Genomic DNA, 15,442 nt, shown 5'->3' with positions numbered 1-15,442 from the left:
TTGTGCTCCTTATGACTTCTTCTTTCCTTTTGAAGACAACTGAAGAAGAAGTCTTCAGTAACACAGAAGAGAGTCTGGGTTTCCTGGAGTTCCTGGATTTCCTTGGTGACAAGATTCAGCTGCAGGATTTCCGTGGGTCCGTACCCAGTGCTGTTGGAAAGCCAAATTGAGTTAGGGAACACTGCATGACAGGTTGTGACTCTGTTAGAACTCTGCTTTCAGAAAAGTATTGTGTCCTCTGAATCCCAGTGCAGATGAGGAAGGCTGGAATGCTTTTTTTTCAGCCAGCCTGTCTGGGAACCAGTTGGAGCTTAGGTCTCTGCTGGTATTTTCATTTAAAGGTCTCCTGGTACCTCCATCTGACCCATGGTATCAGTAAAGAATAATTTTGACTGTGAATATGTTTGTTTCACAACGGTAGGGGTCAGTATTGTTTTAGTTGCTTTCTGTGGGGCAGCTTGTCTTTTCTGTAGTTCTAAAACATAGATTGTGTTTCTCAGCCGAATGCCAAGGAAAATAGCTCCTTTGAGGATCCCTGGTTTAGCTTCATAACTTTTAGCAAGCAAGTATGTTCATCAGCAGAAACATTGTGCAGGTTCTGTCAGTGCATTTGTTTTGGGAAGATCTGGTGCCCTACTATTGCTGATTTCTTAAAAATCACCTTTGATAATATTGATGTACCAATCTACTGTTACTACTATCTTCTTTCTTCTCTCTACTTTCTCATCTCTGTCCTGCCTGACCTATGCATGGTATGGATTTGCTCAGGTTCCGGGGAGGCTTGGATGTCACTAGAGGTCAAACAGGCACTGAGTCAGTCTACACAAATTTCCGGGGCAAGGAGATCATGTTTCATGTGTCTACAAAGCTGCCATTCACAGAGGGAGATTCCCAGCAGGTACTGGATGGAGAACTAAGGAATTCAACAGTGATGCTAAGAGGGGAGGGGTATTTGATGAGGGGCTAGTTAGAGAGGAGAATGCCTAACTGTGTAATGTTGGGATTTATGGCTGGAGTAGTGGTAAAAGTAGCGATGAGGGCTTTGATTGGACAAGTGAGCTGGAGATGCTAGACAGACTGGTGTTTGAGGCCCCATAATACTGTTCTACTCTTTTTTACCTGCCTTCTCGCTTTATTATTTTTTTTTTTCCTCCCCAGCTTCAGCGGAAGCGTCACATTGGGAATGACATTGTAGCCATCATCTTCCAGGATGAAAGCACACCTTTTGTCCCTGATATGATTGCTTCTAATTTCCTACATGCTTATGTGGTAGTTCAGCTCACTCATGGCACCACTGGGGACACTCTCTACAAGGTAAATGGAGACAATAGATTCCTCTGTTGTGATTTACTGATATTCATCCTTGAAGTGGAAACCTGTTCTTGGGTCTTTGGGAGAAGTACAGGTTCAGCTAGCTGTCATCTGAACAGCTTTGTTTGCTCTTTTAGTGAGCTTGATCAGCGTTTTCAGTGAAAGGCAATAGTTAGATCTGGTACGAGTAAACCTAGAAATCCAGTAGCTACAACCAGCTCACCTTCTCTTTCACCCACTCTTTGATCTCTGACCAGGTGTTCTGGTTTTATTTAGTGAGGGGGAGCTACAGTGGTAGCTTCTGTAAGAAGCTGCTAGAAGTTGCTCCCCTTTGTTCAGTGGACTCGGCTGGGCCTAGGGCGGACCCACTGCTGGCCAAGGCCGAGCCAACTGGTAGCAGAATGTTCCCTGATAACGCCTCTGTGATAATATATTTAAGAAGGGGAAAACAGAAAAAAAAAAAAAAAAAAAAAAAAAAAAAGAGAAGATGTGAAGAAGCTGAGCAGGGACAGAGAGGGGGAGGCGCGAGCCCTGTGGGCCTTGCAGGCTTCACCCTCTGGCATACTGCTGGGCGGCTGACTGGGCCTGACTCAGCTCAGTTGCCAGAAGTGGAGAGGAGATGAGATGTGAAGAGAACTGGAGAGCTGTCTGCCTGCCTGTTGTGAAGAATTTCTGGTTAGAGGAATGGCTGCAGATGCCAAGGTCAGTGAAGAGGGAGGGGGAAGAGTAACGCGGCTCCTGGCAGAGATTCTCCTGCAGCCTGTGGTGAAGACCATGATGGAGCAGGCTGTCCCCCTGCAGCCCATGGAGGCCCATAGAGGAGCAGAGATCCACCTGTATGCTTACCACATGTGACTTGGAGAGGTGGTGACACTGAGATACTCCCCTCAGTGTGTAGTGTATCTCCACTGAGGATTCTCTGTCAAAAAAAAAATAGGTAAGTACAACCATATTGACAAAGGTTCTTCTAGTGGAGATAAATCTTGCAGACTGAATAGGGGCATATTTTTTTTTGTTTTAAATACACTGGTTATTATTAAAGATGTTAATTAAAAATGTTTTTTTTTTTTTTAAAAAAAAACAATTGGTTCAATTGTGTTTTGTTGGGGTTTTTTTTGTGTGCATATCTAGCTGACTGAATTTCTGGGAGAGAGATCAGCACATTTATTCACTGAGTACAGAAACAGATGGATGTATGGGACAGCATGTTAGATCTCTTTTGGATATGTAAATGATTCAGGAGGGATCAGATGTACCATAGTGGTTTGAAGGCTTTGATAGTCACACTTGTGTTATGATACTTAATTTTTTTCCCCTTGTTTCAGGTTTCGGTCACAGCCCGAAATGATGTCCCCTTCTTTGGACCTCCTCTGCCAAATCCAGCCATATTTAGGAAGGTTTGTTTCTCTGGTCCAGTGTTAGATGGCGGGGGATATGGAACACACCCTTGTGTTCTAAGTCACTATTTTCCATCTGGCTAGATGATGTTGCAGGTCTAAAGAGTAGTAAGGCAGAGTTTTTCTCATGTGATACTTTTATGACTGTTTTCATCTCCAGTGCAGTCTTAATCTTTTCTTGTAGAGTGCAGAGTTTCGTGAATTCCTCCTGGTCAAGCTTATCAATGCTGAGTACAGCTGCTATCGAGCTGAGAAATTTGCTAAATTAGAGGTGAGTTGCTTCCATTAAAAATCATAAAACTGTATTACTGCCAGATTAAAAAACCAGTGTAATTTTTACTTTCCTCTACTTCTAATTTTGTGTTGCTTAAAAAAAACGAAGATGAAATGGGATTATACTCAGCTACGTGATGCTTCCTTTGTATTTCTCAGCAGGCGTGATAGAATATGAACAGGTACATTCTAATGTAAAGATCTAATCCTTAAGTAAGAATGGGAATATGATGCATACATTTTGCTGGAGGAAACTTTGTATTAGCTGAAACAGTATTATGCTACAAGATGTGTACTGATATAACTGTTTTTGGTTCAAGGTACCAAAATTCTGTTCCAGATCTGCTTGCCTGATCTAGAAAAAACTGCCCTCAATCCGTGCCTCTGTTTCATCAAGTGTAAATAAAAATAATAAAAAAAGTACTGATGTCCTTTATGACTTGCTTTAGAAAGAGTTTAAAAGGACTAGGTGTTACTGTAGTATATTCCATAACTATACAGCTAGAACCACATCATACTATTTAAATTAATTTTCATAGTGATTTTTTTTTTTTTTAAAGGAGGATGTAAGACATAGCAAAAACAGAAGAAAAAAAATCCCTCCACTCCCAATAATAGCTGTGTTTTCATTCCCAATGTTGATGCAGGAAAGAACCCGGAGTGCCCTCTTGGAGAGCCTTTTTGAGGAGCTGCAGCTTCGCAGCCGCAGTATGATGGGATTTCCCATAGGGGAGGATGACAAGATAGAGAATGGCAGTGGGGGCTTCCTTGAGAATTTCAAGGTGAGACGTAGTGGATTGATTCCTTACACAGTTGGTCACACTCTTCTTAAGTTTATTGTGTGTCCCTCCAAGGAATATTGACACTACTGACCAGCTGTCCTTAGGGTGAGACAGAAAAAAAGTCTTTACATGCAGCAGCCTTTCTTTAGAGCATCTTCAACTGTGCTTTACCATATCTCTCAAGAAAATACCTTTTACCACTTCCCGTGCTCCTTTCTACAGAGCTGCAGTGTGGTCCAGGGTGGAATTCCATACTGTCCCTGAGAAGTCAAACTCTTCATGTTGCTGTCTAGTGTCAGATGGAGTTTCACTCCATGACTTAAGAAAAAGAAGTGAGTGTTTGCAAGTGGAATTTTAGTAACTAATAGCAAGCAGCTTTCAGTTCCTACAACAGATCTCTTCCAATTCATTTTCATTGTAACTGAGAGAGTTGCAAGAGCCATTGTAAGAGAATTTCTAACATAACTGTGAGTGTACTGTCTAGAAAAACTGTGATGCTTTACTTACCCTGTAAAAGCCAGAGTTAATTTACCTTTTTCAGTGTAGATTACACTTTTTAAAAAATAAATCAAGATCAAGTGACAGAATTTACTTTTAAAAGTGATCAAGATGATATGAGAAAGCAAAGGTTTTTGTACAAACAAGCATCTTGGTTTTGAACTGATTACATAGAGAGAATCTTACATCACTTTCCTGTCTACTTCTCCTTTGGGAAGTGCCTCACCAGTTGTTTTGTGTAATAAGTTATCTGTCTGGACAGAGAGATGTATTATAAATAGCACTTCTTCACATGACCTCCACCTGCTTTTTATGGTGGGCTGGTTAGAGTCGTTAAGGCCTGTGAAACTAATCCATTCCCATGTAAGTTTGGCAGCTATATGCTTTGGTCAGAGCTGGGATACTTTGGTGAGCTGTATTTTACATACAATCAGTCTACCCTGCCTTTGCTGCTAACTAGGAATTTCATACCCATCCACGTCTTACATAAGTTATCCCAAAATGTCCTTTTCTGACTTCTAGCAGATGCTGTGATTTACATGTCACATATACAGATGACCTTTGTAAAAGGCTGGAAAAAGGCTGAGTAGACTCAGAAAATGGCTTTTTCAGGTTTGCAGTTTTTGATACGACTACTTCTCCCATGGAACCAGCACTCAAGTTCATGCAAGACTGAGCCTTACAGTCTTGAACAGGAGTTTGATTTTGTGTTTTGTAGCCTGTACTGGGTAGGACTGCTCTAGATGATGCTGTCTTATCCAGTCTGCTGGGATGCTGGTAGGGAATCTCTATTTATTGCAACAGGGTAAGGGAGGTGAAAGTAGAGAGTATACATGAGGAAGAGTTCTTCCTTGGCGGTGAGCTCCATGAATTGGCTAGGACCAAAAATGGTAATATCTAAGATGCTGCCTTCTAGGAGTTAGGATTTCTGTGGTTCTGGTGTTGGTCTGTCACAACTTTTCACCCAATCTGGTGCTTTTCATGCTACCCTACCGTGTGCGTGTCTATATGTGTATCTGTGTTTGTCTGTTTCCCTGCCTCCCTTCTGTTCAGCGGGTGATCAGAGGCCGCAGCCAGAGCCTGGATACCATGGGGATATCCATGAGAAAGCAGCAACCAGCCACTCTGCCCAGCCGCCCAACTACAGCTGGCCTTGCCCTCAGCCAGAGTGTCGCCGAGGGCCCTAAGGCCATTGCTGCGGTAAGGTATTCGGGTGGGCTGTAAGAAGAAGCCCGGCATACCTTTGTGACCCACCCATACATTTTATTTCTCTTTCCTTAGTAGTTTGTCCTTTTGTCCTTCTGTGAATCTCTTTTTTGTTGTATCATCCCATTTCACAAGTGGTGACAGCACATGTTGCAGTCCATTTTGTCTGTGCCTATCTCTAGCCCCAGTTCATCTGTAAACTAGAGCTGAGATTGATGCAGACTGGGAGAAGAAAGCAAAACATGATTCTACATCAGACATCTATCTCTGCTATCCTGGATTAGATCCTGTACATTGCCATACCTTAAAAAAATGCATGCGCTGTGGTTTGACCAAAATGGTACTGTATTTTCATATGGCAAGAGCTGAGAACATAAGGACACTAAATCTGTTCCATTTTCTTCAGTTTCACCAATCAGATTCTTTTCTGTAATATAAAGAGGTGAATAATGTTTATTCAAGGTGCTGCTTTGCTCAAATAGAATTTGCATGGTGGGAATAAACAGCAGAATTAATAAAGTTTGGGGTGAGAAAAAGTGAATACTTCTAGTCACTATCAAAGCCTTTCTTATTCGATAGGGATACTAAACATATGTGATCAGTGTGAGCTTAATAAATCCATGACAAATGTTTTGGGAAAAGAATCCATGTTTCTGATAGTGGAAATACTTTGGCCAAAGTGCATCCAGCTGATTATAGTCTCTGTGCTAGTGATGTCAACAGGGGCAAACTACCAAAAAAAAAAAATTCTCTGAGTAAGCCAGAAAGGTGCCTTTCAGTGTGGAAATTTCTTGGTGATAAATTACTCAGTTATATGCGTTCTTTATGTCAGCACAACAAAGTCACGGAATAGTAATGACTTGGGTTTGCTGCCTCCTTCTCTCCTTTAACTTCTGCTTTTTTCTGCTTCTCTGATACTGCCTCCCCTTCTCTCATATGGGGATGACTCTTGCTCTGTATACTGACTGTGTATCTTGTTCTGCCTTTGTTTCTATATCTCTGTCTCTTTCTCATGCCACCTTTGTAAGCCCTAGCTTCTCTTTCTCACTGACAGAAACTAGTCCTCCTTCCACCGGTGGAGCAGGGCTGTGCTATTTTATTGCAGAGTTAAGGAGAGGATCTGGGTCCACATCGCTAACTCCCTCTCCCACACTTCCAGTTCTCCAGTTTTTCCTGTCTTGTTCCCCTCCCCACTTTCTGTCACACTTTCCTTTTTTCTAGTCTTTTGCCTTGCCTGGTAGGAGCCCATCACGTACTCGAGCCAGCCGCTTCCATGGGCGACGGAGTAGTGCCATTGGCATTGAGAATATACAGGAGGAAAAGAGGTATGAGCCATGGGAAGATGAGACAAAAAGTGAAAACAGGAGGAGATGAAAGAAAGGAGACAGAAAGGCACGTATAAGGACAGCAAGGGAATTGACAGGAGTGAGAATTGAAATGGAAATGGTTGGAATTGGGAGAAAAGCCTGATTATCTGCTAATAGACAAATGACAGAGACAAACAAAATAAAAAAGGACATTTGGAAATTGAGATAATTGATATTTGAGGAACAAGGGAGGAGATGGCTGGAGTAACACGGTAAAATCACTCTTAAAACATTGTGCAGTATGAGCCAGGACTCTTAGTTCTCCTGTTCTGTATTTGCCACTTTAGAAAGAGTCAGATGAAAGGCTTTTACATGGGAAGGGGGAATTGGGTGCTTGATTGTTTGGGGTTTTTTTTTTTTTGTTTTCATGTTAAAAAGTTCAAATAGACAAAACTTCTGATATCTTAAAAAAGGATTTTTTTTTTTAAAAAAAAGCTTTAAGTCAAAATGACTAGCGTTCAAGTTAGACTGTCTGAGAAATAATTATAGATAAGGGGTACCATACAGGTTTAAGGAATGATTTGGCATATTTGACAGAATTATAATAATTCAAAAGTTGTCTACTGGTCAGGAGAGATTATTTAGTTAAATCAGTAAATTTGCCTCAGGACACCTTATACAGAGTCTTGAAAGTCACATAAGTGCTCTGCATCTAATATACAGTTTTCCTACTTGCAAGAATTCCAGGGAACAGCTCAAAGACTTAATGTAAAAGGGGAAAAAATGATCTTTAATGTGGAAACTACTGATTTCACAACAGGAAGAATTACTACATTTTTTCCGTCTTTCCAGTTATTCTCTTGGACCTTTCCTTAATGAGGTGCCTATGACCTAATCTGAATAAAAATAGTACAGAACTTTCTTTGAGAAAAATAAAATCTTCTGAGACAACTTCCCTGTAACAGTCTAAGCTGACACAGTAGCCACAGCTCCTCACTACTTTAAATCGTTTTGTACCTTATGCAGCTGTGCCCCTCAATCCATTACTTTGCATACAACATCCTTCTCCATCCCCTTAAGATCTGTTAAAGTTTTCTACAACAAGGAAAAACCCTGGATTGATTTCTTTTCTTTTTTTTTTTCCTGCTCTTTGATATGAGGGAATTGGTAAGGTATCAGGTTTATTTAGCTTTCCTTTTGCTTATTTGTAATCTTACATATGAGGAACAGTGGTTTGTGAAAGACAACTTGGGTGATTCTTGAAGGTGCAGTTTCACTAGCAACTAGTCTGTTCTAAGAGTTCATTACTACTGAAAAGCAGGTATCATACTTTCCCTTTCCCAGTGTCTCTTTCAACTACCCAATCCTGGCGCATTCCTTGTGATGGCTCAGATGCGTAGTGGACCCCTCATGGAACTGATTCAGACCATTAATCTAACAGAAAAAGTATCAAATTTCTTTAATTGGATTAATTGTCTGCCAGGTTCTGCCATGAACTGGCTTATGGAGAAGTCTGATGGGTACCAGGACTGATGGAAAATACACTCAGCAAGAGTGGAGGAGGCTGGAGCAGGTGCTTGCTCTCACAATAGTGTGCGCAACATGTCATTTGTGACTTCACCGTGAAGTAGTTGAATGATATGCAGGCTTGGATGACAGAGCTGACCCATTCCATCCTACTTGTTCATGTGTCATGGAAGTTTCACAGTTGTTTTAGTTTCAGGATTATTTTTTGACAGGAAAATTTCCTGTTTCACCAACAGTTGTATTGGCACAAGTGAGGGCATGAGGAACTGTGATGTGACGGGTACTGGTAGGATGAACTGACCAACAGAGCAGAGGCGGAACTTTGTGAACTCCATCACTGAAGCCACAAAAAACCCCCAACAAAAACCTAAGTTTTCCAGTCCTTAATTAAACATACCCCACTTTCCCATTACTCACACAGACAACTTTCATCAGAACTATCTTGAATTGATGGTTACAATAAAATTATTGTAACCATCCTGAAACAGGGAAATTTGCTAAATCCTTTTTCTTTATGCCATAAACATATACGCTCTCTAATCAGTCCTAAAGCTTCTTAAGACAAATGAAATGGGGAGAGTAGAAGAAAAAATTAAAGAATTAAAGGAGAATACTGAAATTAATTTGGGCTTTTGTATCAATTCAGAAGGACTTAAAGTTGGCCATTTCTAATATATTGCCCTCAACAGATCACATCTAAGGAGTCTGCCCTTTTCAACACAACTGCATTTTCTTCCTTTTCCTGTGTATACGGGAGATCCAGCTTTGTATTGTGGTTTGTTAGGTAGTGTTAGAATAGACAGCGATTAACTCTGGTCCTAGGGTATAGCTGGTTTCTCTTTTGTTCCAGCAGAGACACTGTAGAGAGGATACAGAAGGTGCTGGACAGTCCAGGAACTTTCTTTGACCTGAAGTCTGATGGATCATCCAGTCCCAGCTCCCCAGAGTTCCCCAGCAGGAAGAGCAGGTGAGTTGAAAATAATTTTACTATTTGAAAGGTGCTCATTGTGTCTGGTATTGACTTAAATGTGGTGCATGTCTTGCTCTGTTGGAGGCTTTACTGAGATTGTCCACATCAGGCCTCCCAGGTCCTTCAGTCCTCCCAGACTGTTACAGCAGAGTCTCATGTGTTGCACCTATGTTTCATTGCTAAAACACTTCATGCAGTAGTCTGCAAAACAGTTCTCCAGTTTCTGGTGATCAAAAACTGGAAAAGTGCACTTTCCTGGTAGTCCAACTTTGCTCTTGCTAAGCTGTATTATGCTGGGATGTGATCCTATCTAGGATACTTCAGGACTTCATGGAAACCACGCATTTACATTTCCAAGACTCCAGAGCAGCCTGTCTCTAAACCCAAGACTGCAGCTGACTTTCTGGAACAGCTTGCCACACATGATTTCTTTTTTTCATGAGAACTTGGATGAGACCTATGGCAAAAAGGGCACAGAGTACTTTGTAGTAGGGCATGTCCCTTTCTCAGGACTGGGGCTTCTCTAAGAAAATTTCAGGAAGTGCCCAAAAGCCAGGCCTCTATGATTGTAGTTGCTCCAGGTGCCAATTCTGACAAGTAAGGGGCTGCCTTCCAACTAGGCCCAATGCTCCCTAAGAATTACAGGCTGGTGATTATCTGCAGTAGTTCAGCTACCCAATTGTATCCTGTAGGATTGCCCAGAATTTTGTCACAGCCAAGGTGCAGAGTTCTGATAAGTATGTTTTTGTGATACTAGTTTTGGGTTGGGTGGGTATCCAAAATTTTGGTGGGGAAGAGGATTGGAGAACAGCTAGGAGATACAGGCCATTTAAGATGCTAGCTCTGGCAGCCATGGACAAGCGAGAATACAGGACATAGAACTGCTGACTGGTCAGCAACCCCATCTTCCAGTATTACCACATCATTCCACCTCCTCTTCCTCATCCTGCCTGGGAGCTTGTTAGTGAACTAGAAGTTCCTGGCCAGGTCCATGTGAGAGACTCTTGCTCTGATTATGCAAGGTTACTTCACCTACCTAATCAGCAAGAATTCTACCTAGTAAGAAAACGTCTCATAGCTCAGTTAGTCCTGATTACCCTACTGTAGCATGTGTGCGTGTCCTGGAAAAAAAAAAAGACTAAGCTTTCTTGACATTTGTTCCTCATTTCCACATTTGGTTACACGCTTCTCTCACTTCCCAACCTGCATTCTCCATTCATCAGCTGAGGAGATGAGCCATCTTCAATGGCTGTTTCAAATGGATATCACATGCTTTCAGAGAGCAAACATAGCATGGGATTTCACTACAATACTTGCATGAGTATTTTTTATGCACGAGGCATGACCTGTATGATTTGACAGTCTGTCTGCTTCTGTCTCCAGGATTCTCTCTATGCATCTTTTTCCAGTCATGGACTCAAAACCACTTGTATGATCACCAGAAAAAAATATTTTCACAGTTGTGGTGGTTTAGCCCATTCCTGGACAGTTTATGAGGTGGGATGTAGCATGGAGTTTTGCACAGCTAGTGAGTAGCCAGAGAGTTAGAGTTGTGATTTCAGAGTTAGGGACCAGACCACATGTAGTTACACCTTCTGCATCGTATCTGGGACAGGGAATCGAGGACATATAATTCCACCATGTAAAGCTCACCATTTTCACCAAGATAGTATTAGCAGAGTACTTTGGGAACAAGCTAGGAGTGTAATTCTAACAGACTGTCTCAGAGGTAGTTCTACTGAAGTAGTCTATTTATTGTTCGTTAACTGTGGAACACAATTTCAGATTCCAGACTTGAATGATCAAACTCTTCATCTATGTTCTACTAAAACTAACCTGGAAATAAATGCAAAGAGAACACATAGTAATAGATTAATTCTTTTTACAGTAGAGACAAACCAGCACTTACATTCTGTCCTCGCATGCTGATTTCCAGCACACTCTTCTGCAGTGATCAGCCTGCAATCCACGAAACCACATTGTTCACTTGGGCTAACAGTGTCTTCTCTCCTACATACAGGGACAATTGTCCTTAGTTTTTCTGCTCCACTGTCCAGGTAGCCTTCTAAATAATCCTTCTTCCCAAGGGACAGACGCAAGAGAATGAACCCAGCCTCAGTAACCAGGTACTTCTTAGCGAAACTTAGCGAAGTACCTACTTAGTGAAACTCCTCAGGATCAGATGGCTTTCTGGGTTGCATCTGAAAAATCAAGCACTGTACTGTGTATGTCCAAATCCTAGGAAAAGTACATGGGTTTTTTTGTGTGTGTGTTTTCCCTCCTCAGACACATCTGAGTGGGGACATCAAGCCAATCAGGAGTGGACCGGATGCTACTCAGTCATTGGTTACCTCACTGAAGATACTGGCAAGACTTTTGGGGTGAAATGAAAGTCCTGGCTAAGAGGAGCATGAACTTACTTAGAGGACCTCAAGGACTGTGGAGAGACCAAGTGACACCAAGTAATGCTCCACTGGCAGTTCCTGGAGCAGGAATCCTGGGAAAGGGAGATGGACAGATAGCTCCTATTGGAGCATTTTGGCTTTATGCCCTTCCCATTTGCCCAATCAGCAGCCACTGAACCAGCCTCTACTAATGATGGGGGAAGGAGGCCACCTTGGGTGCCTCCCCTTCTCTTCCGCTCCCCTCAGATGAGTGAGAAGAGAACAGCTTAGCCTGCAGAAGGCAAGAGCAGAAGAATATGTTTCCACCTCTGTCTCTAGTGCTTTTGGATGACATAGGTCAGGAAGTGCAGTGCAGACAATGAGGATGGAGAAATCTGCTGAGGAAGGATGCCGGGAAGGAAATACTTTGTGGAAATCAAGGTCCCAGCTCACTTAAATTCATGTTACTGATTTGCTCTGCCAAGGGAGAAGCATATTGGTCTTCATTTCCTCCAAAATATATTTCCTAATCTCCTGAGGAAATATCTTTGGCCTATATTGGCCCTATCTGTTCTCCTTGTTGCATGCTGGCATGTAATATGCCTGGAACTTTAGTTTTCATTACTGCTTGTAGGTCAAGACTGGCCACATTTTGCAGTGTTTCTGAAGGAATAAATATATTTAGTATGTTAAAGGTGTCTTATCTTTCTTGCCTCTCTTAGCTTTTTTGGGTTTCTTAACATTTTTAAGCACTTTGTCTCTCTCTTATTGGCTGGTCTCTTGTGCAGGCAGTGAGTATTTCTTCATAAATATAAGGCTTGCATGCACAGTGCACCTTCTGCCATGTAAGCATATCGGCCTCATGGACTGCTCTTTTTCCTAGATGACTGCAAGCAATGGATCCCAAATTTTGAGCTGGGAGAAGCTGACCGTAAGGGTCTTTTGACAGATATGAAACATGTACTGGGCTACCTCAGTGTCCATGACATTTGAGAAAGCAGTGGTCAAGTGATCCAATACAGTGTGCTTTGAATGTTCTCTTTGTCATGACTCTGTGGGAGCTAAAAGTCTAGTGGGGTGGACCTAGAGGAGCCAGTCTACTGACAACCAGGCACGTGTAAAATCACCAGGATGGGCATCCTGACCTAGGTATGCTCCCGTGTGTAAGCAGGAGGAGGGTTCTGACCTGTCTATGCAAAAGCTTGGCACTTGATCCTAATAGTCTGGCACTCAGACATCCTAAAATAATGTAGATCTCAGTAATTTGCTTCTGCGTCCTCATTGCTTCCTTAAACTTTATTAGTTAACCATTCTATAACAGTGGTTCATGTCTATATGCTTTCCTGATTCCTCCTGTTAAAACTGTTCAGAAACACAGTGGTGACAGTTTATAAGCTCTATGACATGAAAAATGTGCTTTTATAGTCCCCTTGTCCTATCTGGAATTTCATGTAAGACTAAATATGATAGGCTGAGAGTGGCTGTGGAAATGGGTGCCCTAGGCTGGACCTAGTGCCTTCCCTTTATACTCAGTTTAACACCTCATCATGTTGTATTTAGGGTCCTAAAGTCTCTGATCTCCAAAATTAAGGCATCTGCTGATTTTAATGAATATTTAGAAGTAAACAGTACTTAAATGCAGGTGGTTTGACTCACTCTGCTTTAAAGACACTTAGGTCTGTGACTTAAAAATTCAGTTAGTCTTGTCCTTTCATACAGTTATCCAGAATGGAAACAAGAAATGGTGTTTCTACGAAATGAAGAAGCAACTAAAAATTAAGGAATGCAAGCCATTTCACCTGAATTCTGTTCCTATGTGGAAAAACTAGCTGTGGATGAATGATTTATTTACTGTTTCTGACTGCTATGTAATAAAGCTATGTCACAAAAAGTGCAAGCCTATGTGTAACAATAAGCATGATGATGTTGAATGCTTGCATTTCACAGAATGCTCAGGAGTCAGACTTCAGGATACTGTGTGATGCAGCCATTCTCACGTTCTTCATCCAGTGTAAGCAGTTGTTGTAGTGGTTTGAGGGAAAATGAAACATCCGAGGAAGAGGAGAATGACAGGGTGGGTGTACGATCTCTAACAAACAGGCTACCTCCCTGATTTTACTAAGAGCGTTATTAAAACACATTTTCTTTGCCCTCTCCAGGAGCTGATGTGCTCTCTTGAGGGCTGTCCAAAACAGGATTCAATGGTTCAGAGTATGTGGCTGGATGACAGTGACTGCACACCCAGTACTTCCAGCTCACCAGGTAAAAACGAAAGAAAACCAGAAAAAACATCCTCTGCTTATGCTGCTAGAAGCATATGTGAAGTTGAGGCACATTCATTTGGCAAAATCTTTTGTATAGCTATACTTAAGATTTGAGGAGCATAGGTAGATGATAGGCTTGGAGAAGTGGGGAGAGAAACTAGCGTGCAAACTGTAATGGGGAGAGAATGGGAAGGAGAAGTATGTTTCAGTAGCATGAATAAATAGCGCCGTACACACTGCAGAAGGAGTTACAGTAGATTGCAAAGAATTAATTTGTTTGTTTTTCTATGGAGAGCATGTATCTCAACGGTTGCTTTTCTGAATGCAGTACCCCTTTATAAACTAGATATAGTTTGGATATGGGAATTACAGAAACAGTGCTTCCTGAACAAAGCAGTATACTCCTGATTATACTGGGTAATCAGGCAGCTAACCTGCACTGAGCTTTTTGACTGCCAAGGCTGGGCTCTTCGTGTAGTACTTGATTAGTAGTTGATAAGTCACCTTGGATCCATTCACAATGTAGAGATTATTGTAGTCATTATTAAGTTTCCTTTAGTCCCATATCAGGCAGAACTATTGTAGTATCTGTTGTTGAGGTTGTATCAGCTGCCCTGATCTCAGACCCTGTTTGGAGTTGTGTTTCACTCTGTTAAAATGAACTGGTTTGGATTGAAGTGTTTCTTGTTGAGCATCAGCCTAAAGCAGAAATTATGGAAATTTAAATAAATTTCAGTCTGGTTTTGAGAATGAGGCTGAAGGGACTGCGTAAGGTTTTGGGAAAGTATTATTGAAAAGATTAAGCTTTTGAGATTGGGAAGTCATTGTGAACTGTGGAAGGCAAAACTTAACATCTGTTGATAAAAGATTCTGGGATAGGAGCAGGTTGAGATGGTAAGAGATACTAGGGATTATGTGGATGGCAAGGAAGAGAGTTGGTTGGAAGGAACAGTGAAATCTTTATAAGAATTGTGTGAAAAGAGATTGTTGAAAAATACTACAAGGGTCAGAAAGTGGAGCCAATTTACTTTGAAGACAGTTAGGTCTCTCGATCTCTGCAGCAGCCCTGTCCGAGATATCAAGAGTGGCCATCAGATCCCTGCTTGAAATTGCCTGTATCATAGCAACAGCAAAGAAGATGTGATACTGGGAGATATTCTTTAGAGACCTCGCTTCAGTGAGATGTTCTGTAGGATTTCTTCACTTCTGTAGAGCAACTCACCGTGTGAGTGCTTATATACTTAGAGGCATGAGAGGACCAAGGGGCTGGTATTGAAACTCTGGAAGAACAGGAAAAACAAGTGGAGTTACTGATAGTGGAGAGGAAGAAGAGAGCCATACTGTATGCTGTAATTAGAAAGTGGGGTACAGAGCTTGCTTGTCCTGAGAGAGATGTATAAAGGTGTTAAATGTGGTGATACGAAAAAGCAGAATGTCAGGAACCTTCAGAGCAGAAGACAGCTAATGAGCTGCTATTAAGAGGTGGAAGTTGGAAATGAGCTTCTGTAGACCCTTGTGTTGAA

At 41.7% G+C, this 15,442-nt stretch overlaps 1 protein-coding gene across 10 annotated transcripts in view; it reads left to right on the top strand.

The window, feature by feature from the left end:
* Positions 1-15,442, top strand: part of LOC104474362 (rap1 GTPase-activating protein 1) — a 48,900-nt gene that overhangs the window by 26,336 nt on the left and 7,122 nt on the right. For 5 of the 10 annotated variants that reach the window (XM_086759414.1, XM_086759438.1, XM_086759386.1 and 2 more), the window contains 11 exons: positions 36-136; positions 769-898; positions 1,159-1,314; positions 2,637-2,708; positions 2,893-2,979; positions 3,629-3,763; positions 5,315-5,461; positions 6,689-6,792; positions 9,152-9,268; positions 13,603-13,729; positions 13,815-13,917. In XM_086759414.1, the coding sequence (XP_086615540.1) occupies positions 36-136; positions 769-898; positions 1,159-1,314; positions 2,637-2,708; positions 2,893-2,979; positions 3,629-3,763; positions 5,315-5,461; positions 6,689-6,792; positions 9,152-9,268; positions 13,603-13,729; positions 13,815-13,917 (1,279 nt within the window). Of the gene's footprint in view, positions 1-35; positions 137-768; positions 899-1,158; positions 1,315-2,636; positions 2,709-2,892; positions 2,980-3,628; positions 3,764-5,314; positions 5,462-6,688; positions 6,793-9,151; positions 9,269-11,557; positions 12,350-13,602; positions 13,730-13,814; positions 13,918-15,442 lie in introns of those variants that run through there. The other 5 variants (XM_086759379.1, XM_086759404.1, XM_086759395.1 and 2 more) reach the window with 5 other exon arrangements.

The sequence above is a fragment of the Chlamydotis macqueenii genome, chromosome 1, assembly GCF_036417535.1.
Source record: "Chlamydotis macqueenii isolate bChlMac1 chromosome 1, bChlMac1.mat, whole genome shotgun sequence".
NCBI classification, from domain to species: Eukaryota; Metazoa; Chordata; class Aves; order Otidiformes; family Otididae; genus Chlamydotis; species Chlamydotis macqueenii.
This window is presented reverse-complemented; position numbering and strand designations above follow the sequence as displayed.